This window comes from Bos taurus, chromosome 14 (genome assembly GCF_002263795.3).
Source record: "Bos taurus isolate L1 Dominette 01449 registration number 42190680 breed Hereford chromosome 14, ARS-UCD2.0, whole genome shotgun sequence".
In the NCBI taxonomy this organism is placed as follows: domain Eukaryota; kingdom Metazoa; phylum Chordata; class Mammalia; order Artiodactyla; family Bovidae; genus Bos; species Bos taurus.
The window spans coordinates 51,366,737-51,388,404 of record NC_037341.1 but is presented as its reverse complement, the minus strand read 5'-3'; the positions used below and the strand labels follow the sequence as shown (position 1 = coordinate 51,388,404).

The following is a 21,668-nucleotide window of genomic DNA, read 5'->3' as shown; positions in this document are numbered from 1 at the left end:
CAGGTCTAAATGCTATGAATGCTAACACAGCATTGGAAGATTATTATAACAATTGAGAAAATGTGAGCACTGAAATTAATCAAGGGCATAATCTTGATGCTTAATTGAAATTTGGCTGAATGCACTTCAAAATTTTAGATTAACTTTCAAATCACTTTAGTAATTGATAACTATTCTGTTTTCAATCTGAATTATTTGTTCAAGTTCTACAAAATATTTAATATATATATATATATATATATAGCACCAGGGTTTCTCAAATCACTTGATGGCAAACTTTACCTGGAACATATGTATTATTAGTTAAATAAACAATAAACTCATGTCCAAAAGTTACCTGCCTTTCTTCAATGGACAACAGAATGAATACAGGGAAATTTGTCTATGTTAGTGCATGCAAATTTTCAAAGAGAGTGAAAACACTAAACTGAAGGGCTTTTTTCTTAATCAATATTTCAATATTTATACATTTTTACTGCCCTGTAATAAAAAAATCTATCTACTTGATTAAACAATTGTAAATCTGATAATGATCCCTATATTCATATGAGTGGAAGTAGTCATGGTAGGAGAGTGAATAGAGAACTAAGGTGATATCAATTTAATCCTTTAAAGGAGATTACCACATGCTAAGAATTCACTTTAGAATGCTTCTTAGTAAAGAGAATCAAGGTAACTGCTTTCAGTATGAATTTTGATGGAAAATGAATTTCTGAGATGTATGATTTTAAATCAATTTATGCAAATACATCTTAATTATTTTTTCCTTAGTCTGTACTAAGCATCTGAATGGTTTTCCATTACCTATATATCATGCAAACTATGCATAACCATACTACAAAAATCATTGCCATTTTGGAGAATATATAACTTTGAGTTGGAAACAGAGCTGGAGTAAATATTTGTACTTGAAATATGTTCATTTCGTTAATATTTCCACTGATGAACACATCAATATAAAATCTCTTTAGTGTTTCATACTGCACTATTTTTTCCAGTGAAGCTGCTACCAAAAAAAAAAAAAAAAAAAATTCTTGCTACACTTCCTAAATTTTGTAAACTATAGACTTATATTAATTGCCTAGAAAACTATCAACATATAATTTGACTCTGCTTTTTTATCTCTAAAAATTAAAATAGGAAATTAAGGAACACTTAAACTTGGAGTCATAATATCAAGGAATAACTGTTGAAAGGGAAAGTGAAAGTCGCTTAGTCGTATCCGACTCTTTGCGACCCGTTGGACTATAATCCATGGAATTCTCCAGGCCAGAATACTAGAGTATGTAAACTTTCTCTTCTCAAGGGGATCTTCCCAACCCAGGGATCGAACCCAGGTCTCCCGCATTGCAATAATATTATTTACCAGCTGAGCCACAAGGGAAGCCTGGAATAACTGTTACCTTTTCAAAATGAGAAATCTGTTCTCAGTACAATCATATGGTTCAACAGGTAATTCAGAAATAGTAGAATAAGCTATATAAAATAATCACCAGACATAAAGTTTCCATTATTCCCAATCTAGTTATCTATTTTCTCAATAATTAATTGGCATTTGTATAACAAAAAATTCATGCAAATATGAAAATTACTACATTGGCTAAATCATCAATTTGTAAATATGTACACTTATTAATAGAAAAATGGTTCTTTTAATTTGATTTTATCTAGATACCATAATTGGTATATAATACACAATAGTTGTTTTGTTTTTACTATCATTTATGTATTATTTTCTTTCTATATTTACTCCCTCCTCCCTCCAACATTTGAATTTCATTTTGATTTTTTTTTTTTAATTCTAACTTTTATGTTTTCAAATTATTCAAGTTCTGGCTTACTGTCTATATTTTTCAGCTACTTAGAATTCTTTCTTGCATTTCCTACATCTTGGCTCTGTTTCAGCTCATTCTCTAATTGGAATCATTACCAAAACATAGCTTTGGCTGTAACTAAATGGGCACAAGTAAAATAACATCCAATACCTCTATGAGTAACAACTGCAAGCTCTTTAGTTCTTTCTATCTGTTCAGCATTTCTTGGTCTTCTCCTTGTACTTTGTGTATCTGCTTGATGAGGTGAGAGCCCGTCCTTGGATGTGTTGGGGTCCAGACCTGAATTTCTGAGATTCTTTACTTGCACTCGCTGTTCCTCGGAAAGTCTATGGATGGTGACAGCTGTAACACTGGATACAGTAACATCTGCAGATGTGCTAGCAACAGCAATAGCACCAGTGGCAGTCCTGTTATGCTCCTCTAACTCACCAGTGGAGGTAGTGTGGGTCAATGTAGAAGAACCTGTGGGACACAGTAGCACTAGATGCTAACTTTTTCTTTTAAATGTTGTTTTTTTTTTTTTTCTGATAAATTTCATAAATTATATTCTCTTCTATCACCTTAAGTATAATTAACATAAAAAGGCAAAACACAAACACGCCACTAAAATGTGAAGTAACCAGATCTGATGTTTTGTTTATATCAATCAATGTATGAAGAGTTATTACACATAAACATATCACATTTTAATTGTAACACATTAGGGAGAAAAAGGAGAAACAGTAAACCCTTTATCTGACCTTGAATAAATCTTATTCATTATTTATTTACAGGCGATTTTTAGCAACAAATGCCTAGTAAGTGACAAGTTTTGACAGAATGGGTAACTATGTAACCACACTTTTCTCAAAAGAATGCTTTGAATAGTCTATGCCATATCTCATCATGATTTCTGGGGAAAATATCATTTTTTTTAATTTTAAGACAAACAAGTGAAGAAAGGAGAATTTAAAAATCAAAACAAAATTGAAGACAAAATGATTTAAAAAAGTCTGAAATAATTACTCCTTGTAAATATCTATCTTTACCTCATTTGCCAGAAAAAAGCCAACATGATAAAATATTCAATGTCATGAGCTATATATATACTTTAGAATTTAGTGGGTTGGTTTGGAAGTTGGGTAATATTTTTCAGACTTTTAAAGTAAAATTTGAGATTTAAATTACTTAAAATACACAAATTATTTTATATAGAAATGACCAAAAATTAACTATTAGCATGAAAATTTCATTCACACAAAATAGTTTTAAAAAGTGGTTTAAAATTTACAAATATCTCATAAGTATGTCACAGTAAATCTGCATATTCTTAATCTTATAAAAGTTCACTATAATTTTATAATTGTTTTAAAGACTCCAAATTAGGATTTTCTTTTTCCTTTCACTTAAACTCTTTTTTCAAAAATTGTACTTGGTAGAGAATAATTCTCACATAATGACAAAAAGATACAATTTTTATAACAGAAGCATGAAACTGACTGAAGATATGCTTAAATGGATCTTGACAGATAAAATGCCTAATAAGAAAAAAAAAAAGTAACTGAATTTTTGAGGAACAATTACTAATTAGAACCAATAGTCAGCTCCTGGTTACAAAACTTCTGACTATTGTTTAAAGCCATTAAAGGGTGTAAGTCTTCATATACTTTGCCTTCTCAACAAACTGCATTTCAAACTTCTGTCCATATATATATATTAAACAAAATGCAAAGGAATATTTTAATCATTTTGCAAGAGACAAAACAGCTATATCACATTATGTGATTTGAAAATGTTCTGCCTTCTTCCCCCACCCCTCTTTAGCTGTAGGCAGGTGATTAGTAGAACAAGTAATTCAGGTTTCTGCTTTCAAGTCAAAAAGGAAGTCAAACAAGAGCCATCCCTCGTTCAAAAGCAAGCAAAAGAGTTCTTGTCCATTGCTAATTCTTCCAGCTTGTGTTGTTATATGTGTGTGTGCTCAGTTGCTCAGTTGTGTCAAATCCTTTGCTACCTCATAGACTGTAGCCCACCAGGCCCCTCTGTCCATAGAATTTGCAAAGCAAGAATACTGGAGTGAGTTGCCATTTCCTACTCCAGGTGATCTTCCAGATGCAGGGGTCAAAATTCTGTCTCTTGGGTGCCCTGCATTGGCAAGTGGATTGTTTACCACTTTTTTAAAATTTTATTTAGAAATTCAGAAGAATTAAATGATTATACTTTGTGGTGGCCAGTGGTAAATGAAGTATGACAATTATCAAGTAATTTTAAAGATTTTTAATATATTTTAAAGCCTTAATCAGAAAAAGATGCTATAGAATATTCAAGTTATTTTGTGAAGATCAGAATCTAGTAAATGCATATTGGTTACGAAAATTAGCCAGTAATGTTTACTAAGCTAATATATGGTAAAGGCTTTCTTTAGTCACATGATTAATAACTACACTTGCATTACTAATATTTAGTAACTGATCTCATGGTAAATCAGACATTTTGATGTCCATGTACTCATTACTATAAAAACAATTACCTGGTCCATACTATTCTCTGGGGAATTTAACTGTACCTTTCTTTATGAAAGAAACTAATGCTTTGAACTCTTCCTAACTTTATCATAAAGTCTGGGCTTTCAGGTTTAGTTTAAAAAAGGAAACTATTTAAATATAAACATATGTTGCTAAATGCAATCTAAAAGTATGAAAAATTGTGGAATTTGTACTGTCTCGAATCTCAGTGTGTCTATTATACCTTTAACATAGAAGCAAATTAAACAGCTATTTATTATGTTTCATCATTGAAGGTCATTACATTAATCCTAAATAATCTCTGAGCTTAGTTGCTCAGTTGTGTCCAACTCTATTCAGCTCCATGGACTGTAGCTTGTCGGTTTCTCCGTCCATAGGATTCTCCAGGTAAGAATACTGGAGTGGGTAGCCACTTCACTCTCCAGGGGATCTTCCCAAACCAGGGACTGAACCTGGGTCTCCTGCATTGTAGGTGGATTCTTTACCATCTGAGCCACCCAAAGATTATTTGGAAGCCCAAATAATCTCTAGTATTTGGATAAATGAATCTGGGGTAATTCTTAGGAATGTGTCCAAGCTGCTGCTAAAACTAATCTTTTAAGATCAACAGACCAATCTCAAAATGCCCATATTCTTGAAGACTCCAGGCAATAAGTACATTTCCTAACCAAATTTATGAGCTAGAACTCATCTTTAGTAACAATTAGACCCAGGATATGCTAGCTATCCCAATCTTAAAATCTTCAGTAATGGCTGAATCTATCACTGGCTAATAGCAATATTATTCTCTTAACCTGAATTCAGAACAGGGTGTAATATTTGAATAAAGCATTGAAAAAACAATTTAATAACCATAATCTAGCTAACTACATATTTCAATAATATATTTTACCAACTAGTTCTTATGTTTTACTAATATTCTGTTTTCATAATTTTTCTTCCCCATACTATAATACAAGCTCCCTAAAGGCTGAGATTTAGGCAAATTCCATTCACTGCTGAAACCCAAGTTATCTAGGCTAGTGCCTGGTACATAGTAGATCCTTAAGGAATATTTATCAAAAGAAAAATGTAAGAATAGATGGATTCAAAAATAATTTTAATGTAATACTAACAATCATAAAGAGGATAAATTTCACAAATGAAATATGATTACAATTTTAACATGGCAATGTCATATTTCAAACAATGTAATGAAATGAAGAATTATTCCAAAGAAAGGGAAATTTGATGGCTTTGTTTTGAACTTTCAAAAACATCACTTTGAAAAAGTGTGGAAACTGAAGATTTATTTGGATAGGTAAAAGTTACTTGAAGATTCATGTCAACATTCTCAAACCTTGATAGCTTACAATGTTAGTGTGAAATGAATTTGTTTAGAATATTCAAATTTCTGTAGAGTAAAAACTAGTATAGCTCATAATGGCAGGAAGCAGAAGTACATCTAAATTTAGTCATGTATTTTTGATATATATATACATAAAAACAATGATTTCCTTATAAGGCAATAAAATCATCCATCACCATATAGTTATGTCATATATTATAACCATTTATCTAAAATGTAGACCAATTTAGAATACTATTTTTGGTACCACTTTAAATTGGCAGTGTGTGAAACAAAGATTTTTAAATTGTCAAAATGCACTATTTAACAGTTTCAAAACACTCAATAATCTTGCATACCTAACTGTTTTATAAGGAAATTGTCGATGCAGGAAAAAGGCTTAGGATTATATATAGCAACAATGCCATATTGAATATATTATATATCTAATTGAATATTAAAATATAATAGTTTGGTTTCTTTTAAAAAAATTTTAAGTAGACTATACAGTTATATAAGTGTTGTCTATAATAGCACAATGTTAAATGATGTTACAAGACATACAACCCAAATTTATGAATAAACTGTACATCCAAAATACCCATTCTTCATTGGAAATCAAATCATGTATACCCGATATAATTTATCACAATCAGATTATCCTGTCAACTAAACTGCTTGAGATATATTTATAAATTATATGTTTATAATATAAACACATCTAAAATATAATTTTATTAATATTTGAAAGCAAACATTTCCAATTATAAAAATAAAATGAAATGATATACATATATAAACATGCTTCTAAAATCATAACTATATGTCATCTTGGAATTATGATAATGGAAAATGACATATGTTACACATGTAAATTGGCAAATGTATATAACAGCAAAATTAAATTATAAAATTAAACTTGGACTTTTAGTATCATAATAAAATTTGTTTTTGAATGCTTTCCTATTTCAACATCTATATGCAAAGGACTAAACATAATTTATGTAAAGCAATTTATACATGTGTCATTTAGAACATGTATTAAATAAAAATTGAATTTGAATTTCATTTTGATTAAAATTTTAGCCTTACATATTTTTAAAAAATTATGCTATATTGCTTTGTAATTTCTGTCTAACTCAAACATAAAGAATATGTTGCTAGAGATATAAGTGGAAATCCCAAAATGCATATAGCTATATAAGTACATGTTAAACACAGGTGCATATTCATAGAAGTGGCTTTTAGATATATATGTCTTGTTATTTTATATAAAATATAAATTCTGTTCCACTAAGTTTAGCATTTCAAATTAAACATTTGAATAAAAGCTTTAATAACAAAATAATCCTCACTGAATACTTTTGTGTTATCATGATATATAACGAAAAAAATGCAATAAACATCTAACATGAAAACATGCAAAAGAAAAATATACAAAACAACATCAAAATAAAATATAAATACAACTAATGAAGCAATTCTATATGAGTCATCATTTAAATACTCTATAAATGTTAGCATATGTATTTTCAGGAAGCATACTGCAGTTGGGAAAATAAATATTTTGCATTTTAAACATTACAAATGCCAATATCCTAAATATGTATAGCTCAGTATTTAATAGTATAATTTGGTGAATATGTGTATACTATGAATTCAACTTACAGAAGGGATGAATAAACTGAAATAGAAAGTAGTCCTTAAATTGTAGGAAAAATATAAATAATCTATGTTTGACTAGTCATTATCTGCTTAGTTGCTCAGTTCTGTCCGACTCTGCAACCCCATGGATTGTAGCCCGCTAGGCTCCTCTGTCCATAACGATTCTCCAGGCAAGAATACTGGAGTGGGTTGCCATGCCCTCCTCCCAGGGGACCTTCCCAACTCAGGGAGCAAACCCAGGTTTCCCACACTTCAGGCAAATTCTTTACCATCTGAGCCACCAGGGAAGTCCTTGGCCAGTGATTACCTAGTATGAAACTGTCTCTCTGACTACAAAAATAAATAGACAAATCCTGAAAATTATTACTTAATTTTAAAGGGCAGATCTATATTGGTCTTCTAAAGTTTTGATTTAAAATTAAAATGCTGCATGTACTTTGAACATACATAAGATAATGATATTAAAATATCTATTAACTAAATATAATATATTCTTAATTATAAGATTCACCTCTAAGAAAGAAACTATTGAACTATTAAACTATGGCATGACAACACAAAAATGCTGTCACCTAAATTCAGATTTCTGACACATTAAAATATGAAAGAAGTTGATTATAGTATAGTTAAAAAAATTATCACTAATTTGAATAACAGATTTTCTATGATCATGAATTAAATAAATTAGGTACATATTAATTTTGAAATAGGCCTGATACTTTAATATACATTATTTTTTCTGAATTCACTGATATATTGATATATATATTTATATTATGTATCTCTATTTAAATTTCTAAGCACTAAATCGGGACACCAATATTACCTTTTGCAAGTGGATGCGTTACTGTTTATCAGATGCAAGTGATCTCTCTGCTTTAAAATTCAAAGTGAATAAATATTTTCAATCTAAGTTGAAACTGATGATATCAAGATTTAGTGATTCACTTACCAAATCCACATTTACTAGAGTAAATAAGTGATTATAAAACAAATATTCAACAAAACGCCAAGTTGTTTACATACAAGATTAAAACTCCGTATCTGGATTAATTAAAGTTTGATAAACCCACATGCCAAACAAGCATAAATACCTTTACCTAAATGAAATATAGAAAATACCAAGTTATAGAAATCATATAGAGTACTCTATTGGTCAACCAAAAAAAAAAATATATATATATAGTACACATATGTAGACTGTATATGTATATAAATGCATGTATATGTCTATAAAATATGTTATCACATTTTGTAATACAATGTCAGAGAACAGACATCTAATTTTTAGTACTAAAAATATAGTAAGCTCATGCCAGGGAAAAATTGTTTAAGTACAGGGTTGCAATGATCTTGAAGCTTTTCTCTCTTAAAGAGCCATTTCTTGCTTCACCTAGTTGATTAAAATGAAGTTGCAAAATGGAATTTCAGTATCTTATCACTCTTTTTCATACATTTTTGGAAGTCTTGACAATGTACAGTGGTGGGTCCAAGGTGTCTTTTTTTTTTTTAATTTTTACGTGCCAAGTTACAAACACATACACCACTCACAAGAATAAATATTCACAAAATACATCTGAAACCTTTTTTGTGTATCTAAGCATAATGTTCCTCCATAAAGTGACAATACTGGCAATAAGACTTGAGGACCTAGCTTTTGAAACAAGAGTTAGAGAAAGGGGTAGAATGCCCCTTTACACCTTTCTAAAACAATTCCCTAGAATCCTGCATTTTGAGACCTCTTTCCTATAGCAGGTCTTATCTTTTAGCAAAAGAAGGATATATCATTCCCGGTTTCCCCCAAACAAATAAATGTAACTTAACACACACTTTCCTTCTATGTCTAATTTCCTTCCATTTTAAATCTTGTGAAATAGCTGTCAATTCTCATTGAAGATTTAAAGGCCTTGTTAGGAAAAAGGGATCCTATTATACATATCTTGTATTCCAAAGTGTAATATAAGAAACCTCTTCACTTCCAGAGCCTTGCTGTCTTTAATAAATGATATACGTTAATTATATTTTGAAAGTGGAAATCATGTCTGATACATGTGTATCTCTCACTTCCCCTTGAATGTTTCATAAATATATGAAGGAAGAATGAATGTGGATAAATGTACTACTCTGTATTTCTCAAAAATATAAACATTTTACTTTATGGCATTAAATGTATTTCAAAGATATAAATATAAGAAAGAAATTTGACCTATCCAGATATAAACACTGTAAAAACATAATGTAGTTTATATTACATAGTATGAAAAAAGGAAGGAGCATCTAAGAACACCTAAATCACTCCTTCATTTGTGATTTTTTCAAATGAGGGTAGCATTTTCCCTCTTCTTCTATTCTCCAGCACCTTTTTCTCTACCAAAAATATTTTGTAATGATGATATTTGATATTGTGTAGCAGAGGGAAAGAAACAAGGGAAAGCAACTGGTGGAGTTACCCTTTATATGTACCGTGTTTGAAAGAAAAAAAATAAGAGAAGGCTTTATCCTGACCTAGCTCATCATGTGTCTGTGTCCTGCTTACCTTGACTATCTCAGTGTATCCATGTTTATCCTCCATTTCCTTCTGAAATGGCATTCCAGTTTGGGCTGCGGAGGAGGGGTCATCACTTTTTATTAGCTCTAGGTGTTTGTCTTTTTTTAATACCTAAATATAAAGCATACATAATGCATGTTTTGCATATGTGATATGATTTAAAAGGAATCAAGGAGCTTTACCTACTACCACATTTTTCTGTGTATACAGATGCTACTTCGAAAAAGAAAATGTTCTTTAGGATTATATATTGCCTTCTCAAATTGTTCTCTTATAATCAGACAAACACCTTTTTGGTTGAAAGAATTCACATATGAGAGTGATTGCTTAACTAGTTTGAATTAGTTTATTGTAAAGTTTTCTTCTCCTCAAAAGAAATAACAGGGGCAGGCTGAGAAGTATGTTTTGGTGAGGAGAGTGAAGCTTGCAGCAAGATCACTGAACACTCCTTGCTGATGCATTTATAAGTTGATACCTGATTCCGTGTGGTTGTTACATGATTTGCAAGAACTAGGTTCATTACTAAGAAGTGGATATAAGGGAGGTGTGGGCAGGTAGGAAAGGGCTGGCAATTTGGAGGAAAGACTATTTTTCCACAATAAAGGTATTTATTGTGGAAAGGTTGCTGAGCAACAGGTGAATATCTACATAAATATGCTGAAGTAGAACAGTTTAATAGGAAATTCAAGCCATAAAAAGTCTTATTTTCCTGCACAACATTCTGTAAAACACTTTTCATTCTGCAGCAGCTAATTAATTAGTAGCACGAGTGATTTTTTTGGGGAAAAAATACCAATCTTGGCTTTACAATATAGCATATTGAAGAAAAAATTTTAAAAACCTTTGGAAGTGGTAAGAACCTTGAGTTTACCATCAAAACCTACCATTAACTAGAAAGGCAAATATACATTATATATTGGGGTATTACATATAATTAATTATATGTTAGGGTATTTAAAATATATACTACCACATTGAAAGATAGGCTTTGTATTTCTTCATGTAATTACTCTGTTGAATTCCTTTTCTACAAAGACTGTATTTTATTTCAAGACTATAAGCAAAAAAGACTGTTTTTAAATAATGTCAATAAAACAAAGGTATGACACCTATATCAATTATTGAGAGTATTTATTTGATTAAGATCATATACAGCTTAATTGACTTTCAGATAAAAGAGATTAATTAAAGCAAAGGAAGTTTTCTTAAACATTAAAGTAATTTTAAACCTCAAAAGCTTTATATCTATTCAGATGATTTTGGTATATTCCAATTACAGGTAATAATATGAATATAAACAATTGTCTTGAAGTATATCTTTTAACTTTTAAGAGGATGATGTAGATTTGGCTTTTCACCTGTGGGATGGTATCTAATCTCCCCAAACTTCTGAATACAGGTGACTAAGACACTATACACATACTCATCATTCTAATGGTTAATTTAGATGACTAGATAACAGACTATTTAAATGAACATATTATAGAGCAATCAGAACATACTGAGCACTTACTGTGTTCTAGACACAGTTCTAATCAATCCATTTCATCCTCAAAAGTACCCATGAGCTGAGGATATTAAAGTTCAATTACTTTTACAACATACACTAACTCACTTTGCTAGGAAATTAAAAAGCTAGGATTTGGACCCCAATTGTGTAATTCCAAAACCACAATAATGACTCATGAAAATCATTACACCTCTACTTAACCTCCCCAATACAAAACAGCACATGTAAACACTTATGTCTGATCAACATGTAAGTTATTTATTTATTTTCTGTCATCTCTGTATTTCTCCATCCTCCTTCTCCAACAAAAGTCTGACTTTTTCCAGGTCCCTCTTGCAAAACCCTTGCTAGAAGGAAGGATGGTTTGGCAGGACTTAATGGAAATGGCACCCCACTCCAGTACTCTTGCCTGGAAAAATCACATGGATGGAGGAGCCTGGTAGGCTGCAGTCCATGGGGTCGCTAAGAGTCGGACATGACTGAGCGACTTCACTTTCACTTTTCACCTTCATGCACTGGAGAAGGAAATGGCAACCCACTCCAGTGTTCTTGCCTGGAGAATCCCAGGGACAGGGGAGCCTGGTGGGCTGCCGTCTCTGGGGTCGCACAGAGTCGGACACGACTGAAGCGACTTAGCAGCAGCAAAGAGAAATGTGATCTAAGATCTTTTCATTGCTTTTGTTTCCTAACATTCTAGTATTTTTGAGGTGATTACACCAAGTGATAAGAGAGAGGCAATGACCTGGGTAGAGGTTGGGGGCCAAGTAGAGGCAATGAAGATGGCATACACAACCCCTTAGGGGTATGTCAGGGAAGTGGAAGAGTCCAGGAACCTGAATGCTCACCTTTGGCTAAGATTCTTACTCAGGTTTGTAGGAATTCCTACTCAAGCACAGGATCACCTGATTTCACGGGAAATTCAGGCTTGAATAATAATGACAGATGCCATTGTCCAAGCACTACAAACGCCCTGTGGATTCTTCTGCAACTCAAGTGAAGAAGGTGCCAAAGTTTTTTCTGCTTCACAAACAATGACCTGGAGAGAACTCTCCTCCTATCAGGGACAACAGGGGCTCTCAATTTTATTTGAATTTAAGAGAACAAAGCAACATTTCTTGCTTATGCAAGCCTGTGGATAAATCTAATTTCATATACTTGTTTCACTGTCAAATACAGAAAATGTATATATACAATCCAATAGCCTGTCTTGCTGTTTTTTAATAATCCAGTTTCAGCTTGACATAAACTGCCTGGCTATTACTCTTCCCTCCTTTAACTATTATAGTTTTTCCCCTCATAACAATTCTTAGTAATCTAATTTCACTTATCTTTGAAAATCGTCTGTTTCTTAATAGTTATAAGACTTTTATTATTATCTCTACGCCTTCTTAATATGTTGCTAAATTGGATCAAGGTTTTGATCCTTTTTTTTTTTTTCCCCTCTCTGGATTAAACCAAAGTGTCTATAAATTTCTCAATCTGAACTTTTACCTGTAAGGACTTCTCTAATTTTCAGAAAATTCCACAGTAGAAGTCTTTTCTCCCAGTTTCACACAAATTTTAGTACTCATGGAGAGTAGATAATTCACTAAGAGAACTTTTTATCCTACGATCTAGGAATCAACCAGTCCATAGCCACTATTCCTCACTTATTCCAAGCTCTTAACAATTACAAATCATTCTCTTCATGCAAGTTCCATGATAAACATTTTTCATTTAACCTTTGTAAAATCATATGCAACAGATACAATTAAAATCAATACAGTCTGAGATAAATAACCTGATTAAGGGCATTCATTCCTGTATTAACTCAAGCTGTTTATCTTAAATCATTCATTCTCTCAGGTATTTAATAAGAATATACTAAGTGCCCACTCTACATCAGGCACTGAATGATTCAGAGGTGAATAGTACATACAGTATGTTTCCTATGAAAGAATACATTCAAGGGGAAGAGATGAAGAATGAACAGATTAATATAATAGCTGGCACTGAAATGCAAAGTGGCATTTGAGCTAAAGCCTCAATAAAAATGAAAGGGAAATAAAAATAAAAGCCTTGATATATCCAGCACTTTTATTCAGACTGTCAGATTTACTAGCTTGTATTCTTAGTCTTCATGATATACTTCTTCCTATTCCCTTAGAACTCAAGAATTTCACTTTTTTCTCTATAAATATGTGGCATGGTCTCTTGTGTGCTATATATCTATGAAGTAATATATATGTATTTACATTCCAGATAATACTACATTTTAAAGTGAAATTAATATATTTGAATTCAATTTAGGGAATAAAAATTAAAATACCAGTAGGGTCACTAACTTTGATGAATTCAATGAACACATATATACTGAACTGCTAGCCATGAATTAATGCTAGCATGCAATGATGAGTGAGAGAGAGAACATAAACATAAGAGCAAACAAACAAGAAATCAATAAAATGTGACTGCATTTTGTTGGTGTGCTAGATTTAAGATGGCCATTCTTTGCAACTGTTTGCAGCTAGCTGCTCCTGCTGCTAAGTCACTTCAGTTGTGTCCGACTCTGTGCGACCCCATGCGACCCCATAGACGGCAGCCAACTAGGCTCCCCCGTCCCCGGGATTCTCCAGGCAAGAACACTGGAGTGGGTTGCCATTTCCTTACAGTCTATTTCCCTATGCCATTGGATCTAACTGGTCTTCCTGAATTACCATGACCAGCAGAGCACAGCAGATGATTATCATGTAAATTATCATGTATTAGCTCCAAGAGTCTTTGTAGCTTCTACCTTTACACTCTTGGAAAGATTTCATGAGACTACCATAGAAAGAACTCTCACTTGTCTACCAGAAAATGAAAGGAATAAGGAGAAGAACCAAAGTGCCCCAATTGACAATTCTGAGTCACTTCCATGAGTGAGGCCACATCGGACCTTGCAGTATAGGAAACCCTCCAGCTTATTGCAGCTATATATATAAATGAGTCCAGAAACATCTTGTAAACCAAGAGAACTGTGAGCAAAAGTAAAGCGTTGCTGATTTAAGCCTCTAACCTGCAGTGGCTTTTACAGGTGGTGTAAATATAATTGACAAAACATGTAAAATGTAGAATTTGATTAGAATATATAATAGAAGCAATAAATTGGTCTTGGGGGTGACTTACTAAAGAGAAGATTCCTGAAGGAAATATATGATATTGAAAGCAGAAAGATGAACAACAATTTCTAAGGTGAAGACAAAGAAAGATGATTCAGACAAAGTGTGTTCTATGTATCAGTACAGAACAGTCGCTCAGTCGTGTCCAACTCTTTGCAACGCCATGAATCGCTTCATGCCAGTCCTCCCTGTCCATCACCAACTCCCGGAATTTACCCAAATTCATGTCCATCAAGTCGGTGATGACATTCAGCCATATCATCCTCTGTCGTCCCCTTCTCCTCCTGCAGCCAATCCCTCCCAGCATCAGGGTCTTTTCCAAAGAGTCAACTCTTCTCAAGAGGTGGCCAAAGTACTGCAGTTTCAGCTTCAGCATCAGTCCTTCCAATGAACACCCAGGATTGATCTCCTTTAGGATGGACTGGTTGGATCTCCTTGCAGTCCAAGGGACTCTCAAGAGTCTTCTCCAACACCACAGTTCAAAAGCATCAATTCTTTGCAGCTCAGCTTTCTTCACAGTCCAACTCTCACATCCATACATGACTACTGGAAAAACCATAGCCTTGACTAGATGGACCTTTGATGGCAAAGTAATGTCTCTGCTTTTCAATATGCTATCTAGGTTGGTCATAACTTTCCTTCCAAGGAGTAAACATCTTTTAATTCCATGGCTGCAATCACCATCTGCAGTGATTTTGGAGCCCCCAAAAATGAAGTCTGACACTGTTTCCACTGTTTCCCCATCTATTTCCCATGAAGTGATGGGACCAGATGCCATGATCTTAGTTTTCTGAATGTCGAGTTTTAAGCCAACTTTTTCACTCTCCCCTTTCACTTTCATCAAGAGGCTTTTTAGTTCCTCTTCACTTTCTGCCATAAGGGTGGTGTCATCTCCGTATCTGAGGGTATTGATATTTCTCCTGGCAATCTTGATTCCAGCTTGTGCTTCTTCCAGCCCAGCGTTTCTCATGATGTACTCTGCATATAAGTTAAATAAGCAGGGTGACAATATACAGCCTTGACATACTCCTTTTCCTATTCGGAACCAGTCTGTTGTTCCATGTACAGTTCTAACTGTTGCTTCCTGACCTTCATATAGGTTTCTCAAGAGGCAGGTCAGGTGGTCTGGTATGCCCTTCTCTTTCAGAATTTTCCACAGTTTATTGTGATCCACACAGTCAAAGGGTTCGGCATATTCAATAAAGCAGAAATAGATGTTTTTATGGAACTCTCTTGCTTTTTTGATGATCCAGCAGACATTGGCAATTTGATTTCTTGTTCCTCTGCCTTTTCTAAAACCAAGGACTGGAATGGGTGAATTTAACTTGGATGACCATTATATCTATTACCATGACCAGGAATCACTTAGAAGAAATGTAGTACCATCATGGTCAGCAAAAGAGTCTGAAATGTAGTACTTGGATGCAATCTCAAAAATGACAGAATGATCTCTGTTCCTTTCCAAGGCAAACCACTCAGTATCACGGTAATCCAAGCCTGTGCCCCCACTAGTAATGCTGAAGAAGCTGAAGTTGAATGGTTCTATGAAGACTTACAAGATCTTTTAGAACTAACACCCCCAAAAAGATGTCCTTTTCATTATAGGGGACTGGAATGCAAAAATAGGAAGTCAATAAACAGGCAAATTTGGCCTTGGAGTATGGAATGAAGCAGGGCCAAGGTTAATAGAGTTACCAAGAGAACACACTGGCCATAGCAAACACCTTCCAACAACACAAGAGAAGACTCTACACATGGACATCACCAGATGGTCAACACCGAAATCAGATTGATTATATTATTTGAAGCCAAAGATGGAGAAGCTCTATACAGTCAGCAAAAGCAAGACTGGGAGCTGACTGTGGCTCAGATCATGAACTCCTTAATGCCAAATTCAGACTTAAATTGAAGAAAGTAGGGAAAAACCACTAGACCATTCAAGTATGACCTAAATCAAATCCCTTAGGATTAAACAGTGGAAATGAGAAATAGATTTAAGGGACTAGATCTGATAGATAGAGTGCTTGATGAACTATGGACAGATGATTCGTGACATTGTACAGGAGACAGGGATCAAGACCATTCCCATGGAAAAGAAATGCAAAAAAGCAAAATGGCTGTCTGAGGAGGCCTTACAAATAGCTGTGAAAAGAAGAGAAGAGAAAAGCAAATGAGAAAAGGAGAGATATAAGCATCTGAATGCAGAGCTCCAAAGAATAGCAAGGAGAGATAAGAAAGCCTTCCTCAGTGATCAATGCAGAGAAATAGGGGAAAACAACAGAATGGGAAAGACTAAAGGTCTCGTCAAGAAAATCAGAGACACCAAGGGAACATTTCATGCAAAGATAGGCACATAAAGGACAGAAATGCTATGGACCTAACAGAAGAAGATATTAAGAAGAGGTGGCAAGAATACACAGAAGAACTCTACAAAAAAGATCTTCATGACCCAGATAATCATGATGTGATCACTCAACTAGAGCCATACATCCTGGAATGTGAAATCAAGTGGGCCTTAGAAAGCATCACTATGAACAAAGCTAGTGTAGGTGATGGAATTCCAGTTGAGCTATTCCAAATCCTGAAAGATGATGCTGTGAAAGTGCTGCATTCATTATGCCAGCAAATTTGGAAAACTCAGGAGTGGCCACAGGACTGGAAAAGGTCAGTCTTCATTCCAATCCCAAAGAAGGCAATGCCAAAGAATGCTCAAAATACCACACCAATTGCACTCATCTCACACGCTAGTTCTATGTATAAAGGTCATGAAAAAAAACAGATTCTGTTAGCTTCTAGGAATTAATGGCCATTAATATGGGTAAAACATAGACTGCAAACAAGAAATCACAAGAATTTAAGAAGAAAATATATGTAGAGGGCATATTGTGAGAATGAGATAGCAGATGTGATACAATGCATGAGAAGACATTTGAACTCTGTATGAACCCAACAGAAAAAATCCCTTGATTCCACTCTTTCTAATTAGCACACATTTCTCTCATCCCTTCTCAAAACCAAATGTGTTTCTTGAAAGCAGTATTGTGATAGGATGGATTCTCTTTCCACTGATAAAAAATATAAAAAGCATTCTTAACATTAAAACAGTAAAATTTTAGCAATATCAAAATGTGGTTATCAGGAATCATGTCTGAAACAAACTTGAAAATTACAAAATATTTGCATTTTTAACCAAATCTATATGTCTGTATTTATTTTCCTTTGTTGTCGCTTTTTCTATTTTTCAAGTCATGCCTATGAGGACATACTTCATCTAATTTTTCAAAATAGTAGGTAGAATTTTTCATTATAGTAAGAATATATTTCACAAAGTCAAAGTCTTTCACTAGAAGGTGAAATCTGTGTTACAGAATTTCAGTCATTAGCTAGAAGGTATCCCAGAACAGGGCAGATATTTGGGGTTCTCAGAGCCTCAAAATGTATGACAAGTCACGTCATACAGCCACACAGTCTATCTGTAGAAAGAATAAATTGAAATGGTCTTTATGCATAACTACATTGAAAATATGTTCTTACAAATAATATTTTCCTTTCAGAAAGATAATTTCTTCTATAAAATGTCTCTGAATCTGTGAGAGTAGAATACTTTCATATCCAGGTGAATATCTGCTAAAATTAATTTAAGATGAAATTTCACACGGTATGCCTTGAAACAAATTGGAATTAAAAAATTATATGCCAGTCAGTCAATAACCTAAACTGAGGTTTGCAATAGAGAGAATAGAGAATTAGATACTTAAAATATTATCTTGTTATCTTAAAATAGCACATACAAATTACATATAGTACATTTTCTTGAGTTGGCCTAGTGAAGTTATCTCTAGCAATTAAACAGTATAATGTGACTGTCAGGCGAGTGTATGCTCCTCGATTCTGTCTCATCACAACAAAGATTTGGACTGACGGACATTAAAGCCCTTGGCGTGTCACAGCTCTCTCGTCTTGGATAGACCGTGTTATAGCTCTCAGGTCTCGAACAGACCATGTTATAGCTCTTAGACAAATCAGTATTACAGCTCCATGTTACAGCTCTATTTTATTTAGAAAATAGGAAAATCCACCCTTGAGGCATGAGGGCATGTCGACCCAAAGATACGAAGAGAAGAGCGCCCAGAGAGAGAGAGAGAGAGAGAGAGACCCCTTTCCCTTTTGCTCCTCTTTTTATATGTATTTTCCTCCCTGTGGGCCTGTCCTATGTAAACTGGGCTAGCCAGGAGTGTTGTTTGTTCTACCTGAGGTCCTTACTCCGGTCCTCGGGACCATTCTTTGTTCTATTTTTGCTAGCTTTTCCCTTCCTTCTCTTTTAGCCACCACCATTCTGGACTCCTGTTTCCTATTCTAACTACCTAACATGCTGCTGCTGCTGTCACTTCAGTCGTGTCTGACTCTGTGCGACCCCATAGACTGCAGCCCACCAGGCTCCCCAGTCCCTGGGATTCTCCAGGCAAGAACACTGGAGTGGGTTGCCATTTCCTTATCCAAAGCATGAAAGTGAAAAGTGAAAGTGAAGTCACTCAGTCATGTCTGACCTTCAGCGTCCCCATGGACTACAGCCTTCCAGGCTCCTCCATCCATGGGATTTTCCAGGCAAGAGTACTGGAGTGGGGTGCTACCTAACATGACTACGTCTATATCTTTGATTTTTGCAAAATATGATTATTTACAATCATTTTTTCACACTTTCTACAAGAATTTTAATTTATTTTTAATTGAAGGAAAATTGCTTTACATTATTGTGTTGGTTTCTGCCTTACATCAACATGAATCATCCATAGGTATACATATGTCCCCTTCCTCTTGAACTTTAAGATTGATTCTCTTTTTTTATTTTTAACTGGAGGATAATTGTTTTACAATGTTGTGTTGGTTTCTGCCCTATAACACTGCAAATCAGTCATATATATGTATGCATATATATATATATAGAGAAGGCAATGGCACCCCACTCCAGCGCTCTTGCCTGGAAAATCCCATGGATGGAGGAGCCTGGTGGGCTGCAGTCCATGGGGTCGCTAAGAGTCGGACACGACTGAGCAACTTCACTTTCACTTTTCACTTTCATGCATTGGAGAAGGAAATGGCAACCCACTCCAGTGCTCTTGCCTGGAGAATCCCAGGGACGGGGGAGCCTGGTAGGCTACCGTCTATGGGGTCACACAGAGTCGGACATGACTGAAGTGACTTAGCATAGCATTGTGTGTGTGTGTGTGTGTGTGTATGTATGTATATATATATGTGTGTATATATATATATATATATATATACACACATATATATATATATATATATATATATATACCCTCTCCCTCTTGAGCCTCCTCCTACAATCAGTTTTGGCTGCTCTGTGTGCTCAGTCACTCAGTTGTGTCCACTTTTTGTGACCCCATGGACTGTAGACCTCCAGGATACTCTGCCTATGGGATTTTTTCTGGCAATAATACTGGAGTGGGTTGCTATTTCTTCCTCCAGAGGCTCTTACCAACCGAGGGATCAATCTTGCATTTCCTGCATCTCCCGATTGGCAGGCAGATACTTTACTACTGAGCCAGTTAGGAACACCACTTCATAGATGAGAAAAAACATGGTTTTGAAATTAGTTCTCCATTCAATATTTGAGAGGGTAACAGGCAGTAAGGCTGGGGGTCTCCAAATGGAGGAAATAGGCTGCAAGTGTTAGACATTTTTTTCTCTCTCTTAAGTGGCAGGAGAAAACAAACTACAAGTGTCCGATTATTTTTCCCCGCTCTATACAAATTTAAAAGGAGGTTTCTTCTAAAATTCTGTGTTGCCATGACGACACCTGGTTCCACCTGAACTTAACTTTTCTCAAACCTTGAGCTAACCAATCCATTCTTCTTATGGAAATATTTTTCTTAAGCTATGTTAATGAACTATGTATTTACCCTAGACTCTGTCTTTCTTCAAGTCAGTTCTGCTTAAGACTCAGAACAAAAAGATCTCAACAAACCAGTATGTTTTACTCATACATTGTTACTTTGAAATCTGTCTTTCTTCAAGATTCATGTCAATCGTTTTATGACCTGGGATGACTCACCTTGTGCCAATGTTATTTCAAAATGCAAGTTGTGGGTGAGGGGCCTGGTGCCACTCTGAGTTTTGAGAGATTTCCTTTCTCAAACTACCAGCTTGCTGATAGGTATGTTAGGTAGTTAAAATAGGAAAAAGGAGTCCTGAATCGTGGTGGCTAAAAGACAAACAAGGGAAAAGCCTGTCAAAATGGAAAAAAAGAAGGTCCCAGGACCAGAGTGAGAACCTCAGGTAAAGCATACAGCCCTCCTCGCTAGCCCAATTTACATAGGGCAGGTCCAGGAGGAGGAGACAAAACACATAAAAAGAGGAGCCAAAATTGGGCTGGGAGCTTCTCTCCTCTTCACATCTTTTGCGTAGGCCTGCCATCACAAATTGAGGATGTATCTTCCTTTGCTTTCTAAATAAAACTGAACTATAACACTGGTCCATCCATCACTTCAAATTTTCACTGTGGCAAGACAGAACCAAGGAAATTACACACTCCCCCGACATCTATGGTGCTGTTTCTAGGATTTAACCTGGCTGAAACAACCTTGGCTCAGCCCCCACAAAGCAGAGGCCAAGCACAGCAGAAGCCCAACTCAGAGAAAGCTCCTACAGTAGAAGCTGAACGTGAAGAAAACCCAGTGCAGTGTAAGTGACAAGTCCAGTGTGCTGGAACCTGGGACAGCAAAATCAAACTCAGCAGAAAGCACACACAGCTTAGTCTCAGATTCCAGAAGACCTCTGGTTGGAGTAGGAAGTCCTTGCTCCTATGGCTGGAAGGACATATGGCTGACAAAATCTTAATTCCTTTACAATCTCTCGTTTCTTGTTTCCTCGAACCCCACTGTGAATAGGAAGCAGCAGTGGGTGCAATTGAGGGACTCTGGCAGGGGCTACTTAGTAGCTGTTGCCCAAGTGGGTTGGGGTTCTTCTGTCCTTAATCTTCTTTGTGCCAAAAATCAGGCCAATGAAAACTGTGAGCACAGGTCAGATATTTAGCAGATTTTCCAGCAGGTTATGAAGGGGATTCCTTGGTACGTTTTCCCCATTGCTTTTTCCTCCCATCCTTCAGCTCCTCTCTCCATCTA

At 34.9% G+C, this 21,668-nt stretch overlaps 1 protein-coding gene across 1 annotated transcript in view; it reads right to left on the bottom strand.

Annotated features, from left to right (window-relative positions):
- Positions 1 to 21,668, bottom strand: part of CSMD3 (CUB and Sushi multiple domains 3) — a 1,470,240-nt gene that overhangs the window by 887,386 nt on the left and 561,186 nt on the right. The window contains exon 7 of the mRNA NM_001424929.1: positions 1,986 to 2,297. Coding sequence (NP_001411858.1) covers positions 1,986 to 2,297 — 312 coding nt within the window. The remainder of the gene's footprint in view (positions 1 to 1,985; positions 2,298 to 21,668) is intronic.